General features: G+C 58.4%; 2 protein-coding genes across 8 annotated transcripts in view; both read left to right on the top strand.

Annotated features, from left to right (window-relative positions):
- Nucleotides 1-14,427, top strand: part of PLEKHM1 (pleckstrin homology and RUN domain containing M1) — a 50,284-nt gene extending 35,857 nt beyond the window's left edge. For 2 of the 6 annotated variants that reach the window (XM_023243882.2, XM_023243884.2), the window contains 2 exons: nt 2,470-2,663; nt 5,767-7,142. In XM_023243882.2, the coding sequence (XP_023099650.2) occupies nt 2,470-2,663; nt 5,767-6,202 (630 nt within the window). In that variant the 3' untranslated portion in view covers nt 6,203-7,142. Of the gene's footprint in view, nt 1-2,469; nt 2,664-5,766; nt 7,144-7,926; nt 7,991-8,446; nt 8,634-9,470; nt 11,788-14,294 lie in introns of those variants that run through there. The other 4 variants (XM_045045132.1, XM_023243888.2, XR_006589861.1 and 1 more) reach the window with 4 other exon arrangements.
- A 1,395-nt stretch (nt 14,428-15,822) lies between these two features.
- The window catches only part of ARHGAP27 (Rho GTPase activating protein 27), a 28,632-nt gene continuing 26,240 nt past the window's right edge, over nt 15,823-18,214 (top strand). For both annotated transcript variants that reach the window (XM_023243891.2, XM_023243890.2), the window contains exon 1: nt 15,823-16,495. In XM_023243891.2, coding sequence (XP_023099659.2) covers nt 15,836-16,495 — 660 coding nt within the window. In that variant the 5' untranslated portion in view covers nt 15,823-15,835. The remainder of the gene's footprint in view (nt 16,496-18,214) is intronic.

Here is an 18,214-nt window from a genome sequence, read left to right as displayed (position 1 = left end):
GCCACAGATGCAAATAATTCTTTGGCCATAAAACGCACTCGCTATTTACAACATCCGGACAACTTTTTTTTTTATTTTTTATTTTTTGCATTTATTTATTTTTGAGAGAAAGAGAGAGAGAGAGAGAGAGAGAGAGAGAGAGAGAGAGAGCGCACGAGTTGGGGAGAAGCAGAGAGGGGGAAGACTCAGAATCCAAAGCAGGCTCTAGGCTCTGAGCTGTCAGCACAGAGCCCGACATGGGGCTCAAACCCGTGAACCGTAAGATCATGACCTGAGCCGAAGTCGGACGCTTCACCGACTGAGCCACCCAGGCGCCCCAACATCCGGACACTTGTTAAGCCATCTTCCCATTCATTGCTGTAAACCTTGTGCCACTTCCTTTTTCCAGCTAGAAAATTACGGTACTTTTCTCGGCATAGCTGAGATCAGGAAATACCCAGCGCTCATTCTTGCTCTCTCAAAGATCCCTGGCCTACGCAAGAACGGGAAAATTCGAAATACAAAGTGGCTGGCTCACGGGTTGAGGGCCTTATTGTTCGCTGTTACCACCGGCTGACCCACTTGTGCGAGGCCTGGCTGGCACTTGGCAGGACGTCAGCCCGGGACTGGGGCTGCTCTCTTGACTGTCTCCGGCAAGCCCACAGGACAAGAGCAGTCCCTGGGGAGCAGGAAGCTCCTGCCCGTCCGTCTGCAGCACTTGGCAGCTTTCAGCACACATTCCTGTGTATTATTTCATCTGAGCCTCGCCCAAGGCCTAAAGCTGTCGTGGGAAGGGCTGGGCCAGGACGGAGAAGAGCAGTCTGAGCAGTCACCAGGGCTTTGCTGCTGGGGCTGCTTGTTGGCTCGGGGGCTGTCACCTCAGGGCACTAGGAAGTGGGAAGAGGAGTTGTCTGTTGCTGCGGGAGGCCAGAGATAGCAGTGGGGCTGGGTGACAGGGGGCCAGAGGCTCCCAAGCCCCCAGTGTGACAGTCTCCTGAGGGCCCTGGTACATTCCTAACGCTTCGGGGGACACCGGGGCTGCGCAGGCACTCAGGGTCTGAAGGCAGCTCCCATTACTGAGGATATGCTAGGTGCCAGGAGCTGACATTATTATTGTTTTAATTTTTTAATATTTTTTAAGTTTATCTCTTTATTTTTGAGAGAGAGAGAGAACACACACAAAGGGGGGAGGGACTGGGAGAGAGGGAGACACAGAATCTGAAACAGACTCCAGGCTCTGAGCTGTCAGCACAAAGCCCAACGCAGGGCTCGAACTCACGAACCTGGAGATCATGACCTGAGCCGAAGTCGGACGCTTCACCGACTGAGCCACCCAGGTGCCCCTGCATTATTATTATTATTATTATTATTATTATTATTATTACTATTTTAACCTAAACTCAAAATAATTCCGTAAGAGATGCTTTTCTTTTCCCCACTTTATAGACAAGGAAACTGAGTCACAGAGGTTAAATAAGTGTCACAAGGCCCTACTGGTAGGCAGTGGTAGAGCCAGGATTCGAATTCAATTCTGACTTGAAAGCCCGACTCCTAACCACTGCATGGTAGTTGATGGTGGAGACCATCTCAGATCCTCCGGCCTTCTTATTACACCAAGGAGGAGACTGAAGGGGAGAGAAGCTTCTTGGTAGTTAATGAGGCAGCCAAGTGTGCAGAGATAACACCTCAGTTTAGACCCGGGCTCTGCTTTCTGCAGGTAGATTGGATAAGCCACTTTAGCTTCTCTGAGCCTCCATTTACTCATCTGTAAAATGGGGGTGGTGACACCTCCCCCATTGAATTGTCATCAGCCCGAAGAAAGGATATGGTTGAGATCCGCAGCCCACCGTCGGGCAAATAGTAGGCGCTCAGTAACCGGCTTTGGCATTAGGGTCAGGGCCGAGGGTAGAACCTGTAACACCCTGTCAGTGGGAGAGGCTGGGATTGATCGCTCCCCTCCACACGGGGACTTGGTGCTGCTGGCCAGAGCTTGGGGCGGGGGCGCTCGGGAAACCTTGTTAAGCTGTGTCTGATCTGTAGTTTCCTGTGGCTGGAGCCTGACTCAGACAGTCACCTGGTTCCTGAGTCGGCGCTGGGGCAGAGCCTGTTTCTGTTAGGCAGGAAAATGGGGGCTGGGAAGACAGGAAATAGTGGGAAGGATCTGTAGGCCCAGGGGGAGAGGGGCATTGACCCAACGTGGCCGGGGAGGGACCGCAGCTAGTGCCTGGGAGGGAGAGTAGGTTTGGGAGTTAGGGCAATGGGTTCAGATCTTGACTTTTATGAGCTGTGGACCTAGGCCCGGTCACTTCATCTCTGGTCCTCCGTTTCCTCATCTGTATAATGAAGATGGCACCGCTTCCCTTGGACGGTGGTGGCAGGGCGGGTGAGTGGGTGGGTAATACTGTGCCTGTCGCAGAGATGCTCACCGAACGGCCATTCTGTCCGCCCCCAACCCCAACCGCCACCGTCTGCCGTCTGGTGGTGTCCCAGATCTGCCGGCAGGCTCTGAAGTTCCTGACGCAGATCCGGGCCCAGCCCCTCATCAACCTGCAACTGGTGAATGCCTCGCTGTACGAGCATGTGGAGCAGATGCGCCTCGTCCGGAGGAGACGGGAGCAGCTGAAGCTTCTGGGGGATTACCTGGGCCTGTGCCGAAGTGGGGCCCTGAAGGAGCTGAGCAAGAGGTGAGCGTCCCGGACACACACACACACACACACACACACACACACACACACGCATGCAGCTAGTGCCCGCCCAAGACGCCCCCTTAGGAAAAATGCCAGGGCCGAGCAGAAATCACCTTCCCACTAGGTTGGGGAAATTACCGCAAGCTTTGGGAGTGGTTTTTATTTGTTCATGTATTCATTCATTTACTCGTTCATCTAACAGTTATTTACTGAGAACATACCAAGTGCTCAGCACTGAGCCAGCTTTGTGAGCTCCACACTGAGCAAGGTAGACCCGGTCCTACCCTCTCACAGGGAAGGCAGATGAGTAAGCCTAGAGCTACAACAGCCTGTAGAGCTGCTACAACAGCCTAGAGGGAGCTAGAAGGGAGGCAGGATGCCTGGAAGTACAGAGGTGAGCCCTCTAATCCGGAGTGGAGGAGGGCAGAGCCGGGAAGACTTCCTGGAGGAATGTACATATAAGATGAGCCTTGGAGAATGAGTCAGAGTTAGAAAGGGGAAGACTCAGGAAAGAGTGTTATAGATGGAAGGAACGGTGCGCTCAGGCCCTGAATGAAGGCCCCATACGAGGGAAGAACAGAGAGAGCTCCGGGGCGTGCAAGGAGGGAAGGGGGGCATGTTGTGAGAAGGCTGGACAGTGTTGTCCTGCCCCCCCCCCCCACCCAGTCCCCCATTCGTGGCTGCTCTGCTGCCGTCTGGCATGGCATCCCTCCCAGAATCCTCAGAAGAGGGCAAGGTTAGGGTGGGACCCTCAGGATTCCCTTGAAGAAGCTTCTGGGCCCCCAGCGCTCGGGGGCCTGCTTAGGATTGAGAGGTGATGCTGTGCTTGAGTATGAGCTTAGGGCCTTCCTGTGCCCATCGTGAACGCCTCCTAGCCCAGGCTGCGGCCTTCTTGGGGCTGTGCTGGTGGGGGAGCTGGTGCCTACTGTCCAGTTGGGCTTTGTTGCTGGGTTTCTGGGGACTTGGAGCAGTTCACAGTCCCCCTCCTCCCCGCCCCCAACCACAGTTCCGCACTGGGCTGGCCCAGAGACCACCTCTCTGATAGGTTGCAGCTCCTTGGTCCTGGCTACTGATCTCCCAGGGCCAATTCTGCCTGGCTGCTTGGGGCCCGGGCAGTGCCAGTACAGACCTCTGGGGATCTCAAGGAGCGAGCTGCTGCAGGGGAGAGGCTGGCTCCTCATAGGCTCCCAGAGCAGCCAGCTGAGCCCTGGTCTCCACAGGACCAGAAAGCCCCCTGGGTGCCACCATGAGGGACCCTAGCAGGCTGCTTCCCGGGGAGGCCTTGCCTGTCTCAATCATCAGCTGGGTGCCTGGGTCTTCACTCACTGCCCTCCTTTCTGAGATTCTAGGCCTCAGGGCTCCAGAGAATCTGCCCTCCAGACCCCCTGACCAGGGTGGTGAAATCTCCCTGTCGTCACCCACCCCAGTCAAGGGGATCTTCCACAGACCTGAGCAGACCAGGTGCCTGCAGGGTGCGTCCCAGGCACTGGCCTCGCCTGTCCGCACCCTGCTCAGATTGTTTGGTCATCGGCCTTACTGACCTGTCTGGGCTGACCTGCTGGGCGGCCCTGCCTCTTTCTCTCTGGCCTTGTTTTCCCATCCTTGGGTAGCAGCACCGCATACCTACTGTGCAGCCTACCAGCCTTCAAGAGTCAAGGCCACGCCAATGGAAGCAACGTGGGGCAGGGGAAAGAGCTCAGGAGCAGACTCTGCCCGGCCTCAGACTTGCTGTATGACTCAGAGAGGTTGCTTCACTTCTCTGAGCCTCATCCTTCTTGTTTATAAAATGGGCCAGTAATCCCTGTGCTCATGCGACCTTCTGGAGTTGTGGTGAGGGCCCCGTGAGGGGCTCAGAGTCTGGGGAAGGGCACAGGCAGACAGACGGCCCGGGGTCAGCATGGCTTGTGCTGTGAGGGAAAGCACCTGGACCCAGCCTTGTGATATCCAAAGGGCCAAGAAAGTTCCCAGAGAGGGGATGGCATCTGAGCTGAGGATTTGTAGCGTTCTGCTCTTTAAAAAATATATATATTAAAAATATATATATATAAAATATATATATATAAAATATATAAAATATAAAATATATAAAATATATATATTTATAATATAATATAATATAATAATATAATATATAAATATAATATATATAATATTTATATATATAATATATATATAAATAAATATATAATATATATAATATATATAATAATATATATAAATATATATATATTTATAATATATATATATATATATTTTTTTTTTTTTCTGTACAAAGTTGGTCAGTACTCAAACAGTATAAAAGAATTAAGCAGGAAGTTCGGATCACTCCTCCAATCCCACCGCAGTCAGTACCGTTAGGCTCTGCTTCCAGAGCTCTGTCCTTACACGCAGGAAAAGAGTTGCCTCAATGCAAACAGCATGTACATAGTGAACTGGGATCTTGCAAAAGAACCAAGGAGAAGAAAGAGGGAGGGATGGCCTAGGTTTCCTGGCTTAAGGGGGCCTGTGATGTGGAGAAGGGTGAGAGTGTGGCTCACTGGGACCTGTGAGGGGCTCCGTGCAGCTGGATTGCAGGTGCAGAGGCCAGACCTCGAAGGTCCTGGGCACCACACCAGATTTGGATTTATCTGCTCTGGGGTTTAGAAAAGGCCAGCTTGGCAGCAGTGGGGCGCAGGGGCTGGTGCAATAATTAGCCCAGGGAGGTGTGGAGGCCTGGCCTGGGTCCGCCAGAGTGGAGGCTGAGGACCTGAATGGTTGAGAAGGAAGGGCAGGTCTTGAGTGTGAGTAAAGTCAGGGAAGAGTTCCCCTTCGCTAGCGGCAGCCCTCCGGCTGGGCTGGGCGCTCTGAGAGAAAGGCATCCTCTGATGGGGGATGGGCCTGGATGCATCTTCAGGGGCCAGAGAAGCCCCAGGGCACCTTCCCCGCCCTTGGGAAGGAGCCATCACAGAAACGCCCTGGAGGGGTGGGGAGAGGAGGTTCCTGAGTTCAGAGGAGACCCCAGCCTGGGCCTGGAACCCAGCTGTGCCAGCCTTGCCCGCGCCCTTTCCTACCCCATCACTGCTTGCAGGAGTGAAGGGGCAACCTTGCTTCTGTCTTCCAGTGTCCTCCGGAGAGCCCTGTGGATCTCTCTGACCCCTTCCCAGGCAGTCCTCCTCACACCGGAAGAGGACAGAGAGGGGTCTCCTGATTGTGGCGTGGAGAACAGAGGCCCAGAGTGGCCCTGGGGTGTGGATTTCTCTCCTGACGGCCAGGATGAGCAGTGGCGTCTCACCCCCGGGCCAGCGCTTTGTCCCCTCTGGCTCGGGACTGAGCGTTGTGGAGAAATCACTTGCAAGCCTCACGGAGAGTGTGACGGGCCCAGGGCACAGTGGCTTGCAAGGAAGGCCTTGGGCCTGGCTGGTCCCTGGGGCTTCCATGATGGTGGACAGAGGGCAGATAACAGAGATGACTCTCCATCCAGATCAGCCCCACCCTTCCTGCCAGCTCAGGGACAGTCTGCACGCCCCCCACCCCCGCCCCCTGCATTTTCCTGGTGATGAATGGCAGCTTGCTGTTCCCAGAAAACTGGAAGTTTACTGGAGAAACCAGCTTGGTGAACGGAGCAGGTGGCCGGCAGTGTCCCCACCCTTGTGGCACAGTATGGCCTGCCTGGCTGCTTGATGGGACTTGTCATCTCTGCCCCACATGGGGTTCCCCCAGACCACACCTGAGGCCATAGTGTGGAGCATGGCCAAGCCCCCACTCCAGATGCCCCGGGGCCTGGCACCCTCCCGCCCCCAGATGTCCTGGGCACCCTGGGGCAAGTTTGCAAGCTTTCCTTAGGCTTGGAGCATTTTCCCCAACCCCAGTTACCCACACAGGCGCACACAGCAAAGCCAGGCGGGAGTTGTCCAGGGGGGTTTCTGCAGGTGTTTCCTATCCTTCCCTCAGGATGTAACCCCTAGGATCTCTGCCATTGGTAGGTGGAAAGTAGAGCTGTCCTTGTCCTCTGTCTCCCCCGCACCCCACCCCACCGTGAAATGGGACCCTGCTGTACTTAGGCCACGTCTCAGCGCCTCTCACGTAGCACTGAAACCGGATGCTTGACTGTCTGTCCCTCAGCTAGACCAGGGACCACAGGAGGGCACGGACCACGTCCTATGCATTTCTGTCCTCAGCACTGCCCCTGGTATGTAATGGTGGCACTCATGACCACAGCTGACACCCACAGGCCTTCGCCGGGTGGGTAAGGATGTGAGCTCGGGAGCCAGGCTGCTGCGTTCAAGCTCCAGCTTTGCCACACACAAGCTGCGTGACCACAGGCATGTTGTTTAACATCTCTGTGCCTCCATTTCGTCGTCTTCTCAAAGTGGGGATTCGGGTAGTACCAATCTCACGGGATTACTGTGAGGATAAAACAGGTTAATGGATATAAGACGTGGTAGCTCTCCTCCTCCTCCTCCTCCTCCTCCTCCTCCTCCTCCTCATTAGTGTTGCTTATAGACATTTTTTAATCCCTTCAAATTGTTTTGAAAAACATTTCTGCTTTATTGAAGTGTAAGTGACAAAATTACACTGTTTTTTTTTTTAATTTTTTTTTTTTAACGTTTATTTATTTTTGAGACAGAGAGAGACAGAGCATGAACGGGGGAGGGTCAGAGAGAGGGAGACACAGAATCCGAAACAGGCTCCAGGCTCTGAGCTGTCAGCACAAAGCCCGATGCGGGGCTCGAACTCACGGACCTCGAGATCATGACCTGAGCTGAAGTCGGCCCCTTAACCGACTGAGCCACCCAGGCGCCCCTATAAGATGTTTAAAGCGTACGTCACGATGCTGTGATACATGTATACGTTGCGACAGGACTCCACCCCTCCGGGGAGGGATCCATCAGCTCATCCATCAGCTCGCTACATGTATACACGTGTATGTTTGGTGAGAGCATTTAAGTTGTACCGTCTTCGCAAATTTCAGTTACACAACACAGTGTTATCAACTGTGGCTGAGAATTACTCAGCGTTCACTGTGCCAAATGCTTTACATAAAGGAATCCTCAGAACAGCTCCATTGCTCAGGTGAGGAAACTTGAGGCTCGGCGAGGTTAAGTGATCTGCCCAAGGCCACCTGGAAGACCAAGTCCCCAACCCAGGCGGCCGACTGTGCTCCTGGCACCGCCCTGGCCAGGTGTTCACACCCGGTGAGCAGCTGAAGGAATGAAAACAAACACGGGTTGGCTCAGATCATGGAAACCCTTATAAGGAACCTCTTATGTTTTCTTTGAAGGCTCAACCACAGGAATTACCTCTTGGAGTCTCCCCACAAGTACAGTGTCGCTGACCTCCAGCAGGTGAGAACGCCCTTCCCGGCCCCCAGGCCCCTCTAGAGAGCCCTCATTCATGGGAAATCAGCAAGGAGGACCGGGTAGGGAGGCTTCAGCTTTTCGGTACCTCAGGCTCCACGTCTTGCTTGTCCCACGCTCCCGGGGCGATGACTGAGCGCCAGCCTCCTGCTGTAAGCAGGCACTCCAGCAAAGCCCAGGTCACAGGGGTGACAGCTGGGGACATTCCTTTCCTCGAGGGAGGGTACTGCGGATTGGGGTCTCGTCTGTCAAGCCCATTATCCCCAGCGACCTCTGCGTATGGGGCTGCTGGACACCTGCGTTGCTCGGCCTGATTCAGGGAGGCTCTTTGGCCCAAGTGCGAAGAAACCTCTCTTGGGGTCGGAAATCTTCAGGCAGGGGGCCAGGAGTAGCAGCGGGCCACCTTTTACAGATGGCCTCAGTCTCAGCACAGCTGCCCGAAAGGCCTGGCGGCCTGACCTTGCCCTCCACAGATCGCAGACGGGGCGTACGAAGGGTTCCTCGATGCCCTGATCGGATTCGCCTCCCAGCACGTCTACCACTGCGACCTGTGCACCCAGCGTGGCTTCATCTGCCAGATCTGCCACCACCACGACATCATCTTCCCCTTCGAGTTTGACACCACCGTCAGGTATGCGGGATACCCAGCCCCCCCCCCCCCCCCAGCGGGCCCCAGCGTGCCAGGGAGGCAGGCCCGGCACCGTTGTGCAGCAGCACATTGAACGCCCCGGCTGTGCCAGTGCCACGGGGCGGTGAGGTTGTCTAGAACAGCCGACGCACTGGGCAGTCACGGCCAGCCCCAGTCCAGCTCCGGGGACAAGAGAGCCCTCGCGGGGCCCTACCCTAGACCAGGGAAGCTGTCTTCCTAGAGAAGAGGTGACTTGCTGCCTCTTTGAGTGAGGGTCTCGGTGTTGTCATCTACAGACGGACCGAGGGAGGGACTGAATGAGTTACTGCCCTGGAGTGGTGGCACAGGCCGGGCACAAAGTGGGTGCCTGGCGGCTGGTGCCTGCCTGGCTCTCTGCTGCGGTAATCATCGTTCCTATCCCATTACCGCTCCTGATCAGAAGCCTCTAAGTGGAAAGAGTCACCCACCAAACCTCCATTCCGGCCCACACAGGAGTGGAAAACTGAACGGGTGGGAGCATCCATTTTCAGTAGGCGTCTCCTGGCCCAGATTCAACCCCTGGGCTCAGCTTTTTAAACCGCAGAGTGTTTTCGACGTGGGCAAGAAATCATCCCCTACGTCTCTAGCGGCCTCTCTAGAACGTGAATTAGAATCGAGAGCGTCCGCGCCTGTGGTGTGACGCGGGGGTGAGCACTGTCTCCAGGCAGCGATCTGGCTGGGGGGACGCTGCGCGGCGCGTCTTGGGGTCCCGAGCGGAACCGCACCCCGCCACGGGCGCTGGTCGGGATGCCGGCCGCCCCCGGCCCCCTGGCACCAGCGGCGCTCGCGGCTCTCCCCCAGGTGCGGCGAGTGCAAGACCGTCTTCCACCAGAGCTGCCAGGCCGTGGTGAAGGGGGGCTGTCCCCGCTGTGCCCGCCGGCGCAAGTACCAAGAAAGGAGCGCTCTCCTCTAAGCCGCTGCGCCATCCCCGGCCCGAGACTGCGGGGCAGCGGCTCGCGGCCAGCCTGGCCGCCTGTGGCATCAGCCTGCATACTCTCGAGGTGTCCCAGCCATGTCCCCTGTCGGGAGGACCCAGATGCAACCAGAGCACGAGCCTACCAGACGAAGCCCTTGAGGATGTCCCCCAGTCCCTCTACCACCCGTCTGCTCCACAAGGTGTGGACGCCATCAGATGCCCCCCCCCCGTCCCAGGGGAAGCGGGGAGGGGAGCTTTGCACTAACCAGGCCCCAGCTCACCTCACAGACACGGCATCTCCATCAGGGCTCTTCAAACACTGTGGAAACCACACTTGGGCACGTGCTCAGTTCCACATTCCGGATTCAAAAAAGGTCTAGTTTTTTAAGGTGGGTTTTTTCCCTTCATATTTCAATAGAAAATATTTTTTTATTCTTGACCCTACACAAGTCACCCGAGAAATCCAGACATTCTCATGCGGAGCAAACACGTGGGAACATTTGGCCTGCGGGCCAAAGGCGGGTGGCTGGGCGGGCAGGCCGCCGCTGGGCCAGAGCCTGTCAGCTCTACGGGTGCCTTTCCTTCACCCGCGCCCGACACTGCTGCCCACGGCTCAAATACGACGTGCCAAACCGCCCAGGGGCTGTCAGGGTCGGTCCCGATGACCACCCTCTTCCTCTCCCTCGCCTCTTTTCGCCCTACCCTGCCCTCCTCACCTGAAAAGCCCGTCACCTCTCTCCGCGTCAGAGCCCCCCTGGCTCCGCCGTAGCCGGGCTCTCGGTCCCTGCGGGAGAAGGGAGGGACTCGGAACCAGCACTGTGAGCACTTTGAGCCCTCGCTTGGTCCAGGGCCGGGTCATCTTCTTGCCCACCCCTCAGCCCCGTGCCCTCCTCACCTACTGCAGACCCAAAGCCAGACGGGCGGGGCTGCTGCAGACACACTCTCAGGGGGACACCCCCCACCCCCCACCGCCTGACCCCTGCTGGGACAGAGGAAGGCGGGGCCCACACAGAGGGCAGTGAGCCCAGGCCAGCCTTGGGCACCGTGGAGCGGTGACCCCCGTCCTCCCAGGAAGAGTGCCAGCCGTGCTGCGGCGACGTGTGGGGGCGGCCGCCTCGTGGGAGGGATGCCTAGCCTCAGTTTACAAAGCCATGAATTCACAAAGCTTTGCTGGACTGGCCCGGAGGGGGCGCCGCCAGAGACTAGAGAATTTCCCCGGAGCACGATTGCCTTTTGAAGGGGCGTGGGGTAGAGTGCGAGCCTGGAGTGGTTTGCAAAGTGATGTTTAGACCCTGTGGTTTGGGACCGATTCCTCTGCTGCCTTCCCCCATCTCTCCTGGACCCATCGCCCCCCTGACCCCCAGCCCTGGGCCATCTGGCCGTCCTGTCAGCTCTCGCCTTGGATTGGGGGCCTCAGGTGGAGACTGCCTTTCACTGTCAAGAGATGAATCTACTCCCACCTCTCCCCTGGGGTGATTCGGCTGCTGAGTCACCTGCCCAGCCCTGTGGAGCTGGATAAGTTGTGCAATAGAAGAGAGGAGGTGGTAGGCAGGTGGGGGAGGGGGCTGCCACACAGCCTGTCTGTCCCCTGTCACGGAAACCGTACGCACCCATGCCCGGCACACCAAAGCCTCCTAAACGGGGAAGCGGATCCCTATCCTCAGCCCGCGCACCCCCACAGCCAGGATTAATGCCCCACCGCAGACCCAGCGCGGCCGGCCAGAGCCACAGATGCCCCAGATCCCCCAGTGGCCCAGAGCCGGCCTGGGACAGCGGGTGGTGCCGCCCAGGCCGGGCCTCATCTCAGGCCCGTGAGAACAATGTGGGCACCAGAAGGTGCCCTAGGAGGCATCAGGAGTGAGGCCCCAGAGGAGCTCGCTTAGGCTGTGTGGGGCCTGTGCCCCCCCTCCTCCTCCCCCTCCACCCCCACCGGGGACTAGCAGCATTAACTACAACTCACCCTCTCCCCAGTACCAGAAAGCTGCTGATGCTTCCCGATGAGTTGACTCTTACCCTCTCACCTCCAATGGAAAGCTGATATGAACCTCAGTGGTGCCCACACTATTTTTAAAACGCCATTTTATGCAATAAACTGTTTTCTAGTGAGGCGCGCTGGCCCCGAACGGCGCTTTGCAATGTACTGAAGGAACTGCTGCTGTGTGATTTTTGAATGATTTTGCAGTAAAGACCTGATCTTTCTCACCTCTGGTCTCGCTTCTGAATCCCGACGCTGCCAGTGGTTGGGAGGAAACCACCAGCCGTCCTGCCGTCTGATGCCCCGCCCCCACCGACTCTCATTAGTCCCTGGGCACACAGGAGGCCTGGAGAGGGGTGGCCGGCGGTAAACATTGTGCACCAGAAGTGGGCATGCAGGGGAGGAGGGGTGACCGTGTTCAGTCTGTCCCCCTCCCACTAGGAGTCAGAGTCTGTGGCAGGGAGAGGGGGGTAGCATCTCTGGGCCTTTGGGTAGATTTACCCACATACACTGATGCCTGAAATGCCACCGCAACGGCTTCTTCCCTGTGCCTGTCCACCGATCCCCGACACTGGAACGTGAGAAATCTCGGGACCGTGTCCCACTGGGTTATCCAAAGCCAGAGAAGGGGCTCAGGGAGGGAAGGCTGAGGAGGGCCAGAATCAGGGCTCATGGCTTTTAGGGCTCCAAGGGGACTTTACTTGGCTGCTCCCTTCCTCTGAAGTTCCAGGAGAAGCCCACCACTGCCCATCGTAAGGACAGAAGAAGGAAACACGTGTTCCAGGGAAATCAGGTTGCAGGAAAGTGGGATTGAAACACATTTGGCCCTAAGGTTTCTGGTCCTTGAAGACACCTTTCGGCCCATGAGAGAGGTCTTCTGTGTATCCTCTGAGCCTCAGCTTCCTTCCAGGGCCTCAAGTCCCTCCAGGGTTGTAGGGGGTGGGCTCTGAAAACACAAAAGGAACTGGGTTCCAGCGCTGGGGACCAAGGCCAGGGGCATGTGGCCTGGGTGCTACCCTGCCTTTGGTCTCAGTGCCTCCACCCTCAGCAAGGTGCCTCTGAGGACGTTTGTGTCTCTCTTCCCCCTCCTGCCTAAAGAAGAATGGGGGCTTTGGAGACCTCAATCACACCCCCAAGGAGGAGGACAGCTCATCTGATAATAAAAATAACGTTAATAGCTCTGTGCATCCTTCTGATACTATTGTGAGACTACTACTGAATTGTATGTACTTAGTACATCTCATTCAATCTTCCTAAAGATCCTGTGAAGTAGGTGGTGTTGTCCCAAGTTCATGGGAAAGAAAGGATGCTGAGGTGAGCAAGTCCACTTCCAGGACACCCTAATGGACAGCTTGGAGGGTGGCCCTCTTCCAGTGGAGGATCCAGGAGGCAGGGGGATGGAACCACACAGCGGGAGGGAAATCTGGCCCCTCCAGAAGGAGTTGAGGAGCCTCCCTCCCTCCCCCTGTCATGCCACCCTCCTGGCCCTGCCACTTCCACGTCGCTGGAGATAGCCAGGTGTGGCCCGGGATCCCAGGGGGTGCAGGAGGGAGGGTGGCGTCTGAGCTCCTAGGGCGCTGGCCCGGCCCAGAGGGGACAGGAAGCCGGGACACCGGGGATTGTCTCTAGCAGCCGCAGCCCAGCCTCAGCCCGGGAGGAAGTTCTGCCGGGCGCTCTCGGCTGGTGCCTCCCTCGCTGTATTGTTGAACAGGAAACCGGGCTGCGCGGGAGCTGGGCGGTGGAGGAGGGAGCGCCGGCCGCCGAAAGCACGCGTGCCTGCCGGGACAAGTGGAGGCGAAGCCGGTGATCGGACGCCCCAAGGTGCCAGGGCCGGGCCGGGCCGGGCCGGGCCGGGTGGGGGTTGCTGAGCCGGGGTTGGGGGAGCGCGGTGCGGCAGGTGGCGGCTCCTCACCCGGGAGCGCCGCGCGCGCCTGCTTCCCTTTCACCGGGCGCTGGGGAGGGAGCCGCGCGGGCCCGGGAGCAGGGCCGCGCGGGGCGGATGTCCCCCGCGCGGAGCGGAGATCCGAAGGGCTGCCCTCCGTCCGGGGACAGGCGGGGCCCGAGTCCAGGCCCCGGCGCCGCTGTGGCTCGCGTCGCCCGGGCGGTGCACGAAAAGCACCTCCTGACGACGGGTCAGTCCTGAAGTTCCAGGGATCCTACCGGTTCCTCTGGCTCCCCCAGAGTTGGGGAAGGAGACGAGACCCGGGTCCCCTCCCCACCCAGCCCGAGCCCCTGCGCTCCGGTGGGGATCTCTGCCGTGGGAACTCCAGGCCCCGCCGAGCTGCGCCCGGAAAGGGCCCGGGGAGGGCGGAGGTGGGTCCGAAGCGCGTGGTGCATTCAGTCGGGCTGGAAAGGGCTTGTAGTGGTGATTCGGGGTGCATACGGCTTCGGTTGTAACCCTGGGCGAGACAACGAACCAGGGTCGACCTGTCCCAGAGCAGCGCGCCTGCGGGACGCAGAGGCTCGAGGACAACAAATCCCACGGCGGGAGACTCAGGGGTGGGACCCTACCCACCTTGGGCTCCGCTGACGACCCCGCAGGGCCCCTTCAGTCGCAGCCCCTACAGCTCCCTCCCTCCCTTCGCCTTCTCTTGCTGTGCGTCCCACTCCCGGTGTACCCCACCCGCCCAGACACACTCATTCAGGCTCCTCCTGGCCCCTCCGAGATACGGCTGCGTTGGGGATTGGGGGCAGCCCTCCTGAGCATCCCTCTCCTTGTTGCTCCCCTTGCCAGCTCCTGATCCCGGAGGTCTCTCCTGCTTAGCCCTTGGAAGCCCCGCCCTTCGAAAGAGATGGCAGGGGCCTGATCTGCATCCATCCGCGGACTCCGCCGGTCCTGCCCATGGGCCCGCAGAGACCTGCCCTGCCAACGTGAGTGAGAGGCGGGGGTCCAGGGGAAGGTGACGGGAAGGGGTGTCCTCCCTAGGGGTTGTTGGCTTAGCTACAGGCAGTTCACTGTAACTTCAGGGCCCAAGAGTGCAACCCTTTCCCCAACAAGGGAAGCTGGAGAAAGTAGTGAAGAACGCTCTGTGCCCCTGGCCAGACCCTGCACCCCCACCCCACCCCCCGGTCAGACCCTGTTCCTTGGGTTCCTCAGCCTCAGCAAGCCACCGAGCTCCCCAGCTGCTGGTCCCAGGACACCTCTGTGGGGCAGGAGATGGGATCAGTGCAAAGGCTTGGAGGGACCAGCCACTTATGGAAGAGGGTACCGACTCATCTCTTTGATGGAGAGACAGGCGGATATACAGTTAGGCTCGGACTCCCAACACCACATCAAGCGCCAGGCTAAGCTGGCGTGGAGGGCGGTGGGTTGTGGCGATCACTCCGGGAGAGCTTTGGGGAGGACGCCGCAGGGGCAGTCACTGTCACAAAGTGCATTCTCTAGGGGCCACTCTCCTGGGGCAATGTGGAGATCACAGAGCTGGTGGGTAGGCCGCGAGGGCCGAGCCTCACTCGGGAGGTGGAGGTGGGAGCTGGAGAACAGGGGGCGGTGCAGGACAGTCTGGGCGGGCCAGGCGCCGGGTTCACGTCCGCAGCCAAGCCGCTGGGGAAGGAAAGAGAAACCGAGAGAACCGGTTCTCCGGCCTTGGCAGTCCGGTCCCTTAGCCAAGGCCCTTGGACTACGCGAGGCAGGGGCATTCCCCGGGATAGAGCGGTGCCGGGGTGGTTCCCAGAGCCCCGCGCCTCAACCCTGATTCCGCGGGCCGGGGGCGCGGGAGCCTGGAGGGAAGAGGCTCCGGGCACGCGGATTTCCTGAAGGCTGGAGACATCTGGGGCGGGACAGGCAGGGCAGGGGGCGGGGCGAGGGGAGTGGCGGCGGGGGTGGGTGGGTAGAGAATGGGCTGTTCTTCCCACTTCACAGACCTGTAAACCGAGGCCCAGTCAACTTTTAGGCAAATGTGGTGACTTTATCGCGGTGAATCACCCCAACTCTTTGGGTCAAGGCTTCCTTGGCTGTAAAGTTGGACCAATATTACCCACAATTTCTCCACCAAAGGATCGAACCGGGACTCAAATCTCGTAATCAATGCCACGGGATGAAGGCATTGTCAGAATGAAGGTATTGTCATAATTCCATGAGTGAGTGTAAGAATGAGAACCTTGGAGATTATTTTATCCAAGCCCCCCATTTTTGAGCTAGGAAATTAACGCACATAAGGAATGCAGCACTGGGACTCGAACCCAGGTCTTCTGTCCCTCTGCGCTTCCCGGCTCGGTGGCCCTGACCTCCGCGCCCCTCCTCCTTGTCACTCACAGGGAAACGCCAGGGCCGCGATGGCGGCGGACGTCGAGGGGGACGTGTACGTGCTGGTGGAGCATCCCTTCGAGTACACGGGCAAGGACGGGCGCCGCGTGGCCATTCAGCCCAACGAGCGCTACAGGCTGCTGCGCCGAAGCACGGAGCACTGGTGGCACGTGCGGCGCGAGCCCGGCGGCCGCCCCTTCTACCTGCCCGCGCAGTACGTGCGCGAGCTGCCGGCGCTCGGGGACCCGGGCACCACCTCCACGCCACCCGCGCTCCGCCCGGGGCCCGTGGCCCCGGAACCGCTCGCCTACGACTACCGCTTCGTGAGCGCGCCGGTGTCCGCGGGCCCCGACGGCACGCCCGCCGAGCCCCGGGGCCGCGTGGGCTCCCTGTGCGGCCCCGCGCGGCGCGGCGCCGCCACCCAGCGCAGCAGCCTGGCGCCGGGCCTGCCCACCTGCTTGTACACGCGGCCCGCGGCGCCGGTGCGGCCCGCCCAGTCCCTGGACGACCTGGCGCGCGCCGCCGTCGCGCCCCCTGCCGGCCTCCTCGGGAGCGCGGGCAGCTTCAAGGCCTGCAGCGTGGCGGGCTCCTGGGTTTGCCCGCGACCCCTGGCGCGCAGCGACTCCGAGAACGTCTACGAGGTCGTCCAGGACGTGCGCGGCCCGCCACGGGAGGAGCGCCCGCAGCAGGTACGGGGAGCGGGGTGGCGGGCCGGGGTGCTGCGCCGCTCCGGGCCCGGACTCGAGGAGACCCCCTCGGCTTAGCGTCCGGCTCGACGGGGCGGCAGTCACCGCCGAGCCTCACTTTTCAAAACCACGGAAAGAGAAGGGTGCAGGCTCCCGCTCACATATGGGCAATTCCGAAATGCCAAAGCTCCCTGGAGTCCAAAGGTTTCCCGTAACTCAGTTGGTGGTAAAAAATTTGATTTGAACCGATGTCAAGCTGTGGGTGGTCTTTATTTATTACATTTGTTTTACTACGCAAGTGCAGATGAACCGGATTACAGTGTACTGCTCCAAGCCTTGCTGGCAGGTGTGTGCGCCGTATTACCTTTCTAAAATCCACAACATTCCGAAACGCGACCGGATATGGAGTTGTGGACCTGCGGGCCACTCCACCTGCCTCTTCTTAGAGGAGCTTAGGGGTCAGATGAGATAGTGGATGTGGAAGTCAGGGATCTGCTTCCTTTTTTGGCTTCTTCCGATATTTCAGTTCCCCCTTTAAAAAAAAAAAAAAAGACAATTTTTGATTTGTTTGTTTCAAGAAGTGGTCCAGTGATAGTGAGTGTGTTTTTTTCGTTTCAGAACCCAGTTGTTAATTTAGGAAATCGAAAATAGAGCACGTTTTAAAAACACTTTTACATCCTCAGAATCCTTCGGATGACCCTGACATCTTCAACTTTAGGAACTTTTTGGGTCGGTGGTTGGGGAGATGTGGAGGGAGGATGCACAGACCCCCTTTTTGACATCTGCCTTTTGACAGCTGGGTAATTATGGGCAATTCATTTCCTCTCGGAGGGTCTCGATTTGTCCTTTGGCCCAAAGAGGGGTGGAAAGTGTGGATGGATGATCCCTAAACCTTGTAAGTCTCTGATTTCTTTCTTTGTACTTCATGTAATGTATTTGTTGTCAACATTGATGCCTGGCCCATGCCAGGACTGAGTGTGGGATGCCCAGAGGAAGGAAGCACCTTCCCGGGCTGGGAGCTCCTGGGTCTCCCCTCCGCCCATCTGATTACAGTGCAAAGAGCTTAGGACTTGAAGCTTAGAGAGACTGGAATTTACCCTGCTGGGTCACCTGCCAGCTGCAGAGGAGTCACTTAACTCCCCAGCCCCAGTGTCCTCGTGTGTAAACGCAGGACAAAACCTAAGGATTAGTGTTGTGAGCCTTCAACGAGGTGAGGCATGGAAACGCTTGGCACGTAGTAGGCGCTCCACCGAGGCTGGCCGGGGTCGCATTCGGTATCCTGGTCTGCGCCAGCTTTGCTCCCGTTTCTGCAAGGAGCAGCCCGCCCCCTTGTGGTCATGACGGGGAATAGCAACCGGCGCGTGGGGACGAGGATGGGGACTCCGCCCAGAAGGAACCAGAGGGGTAGGGGGGTGGGAAATAATGTGCCCGGGCCGTCTCTGCTGGCCAGTTGGCCCCCTTCTCTGGGACAGATGGCTGGATACCAGTGCTCTTTACCCCGGCGTCCCTCCGTTTCCCGGACAGGCTCTCAGAGGTGCATTCCAGGACCTTTCCACATCCCCTGTCCAGCTTGCCCCTCTTTCTTTCCGCACAGTATAGTGGTGTGTCCGCGGCGGGGGACACAGATGATGGAGAGAGGGGTGGTGCTCGCGCAGGGAAGAACTGGGGCGTCTGCCAGAGACCCGGGTATTGGTGGAAATGCTGTGCCCGGTCCCACTTCTG

The sequence above is a fragment of the Felis catus genome, chromosome E1, assembly GCF_018350175.1.
Source record: "Felis catus isolate Fca126 chromosome E1, F.catus_Fca126_mat1.0, whole genome shotgun sequence".
NCBI lineage: Eukaryota > Metazoa > Chordata > Mammalia > Carnivora > Felidae > Felis > Felis catus.
The sequence above is the reverse complement of the archived record's forward strand: the minus strand, read 5'-3'. Positions and strand labels throughout refer to the sequence as shown.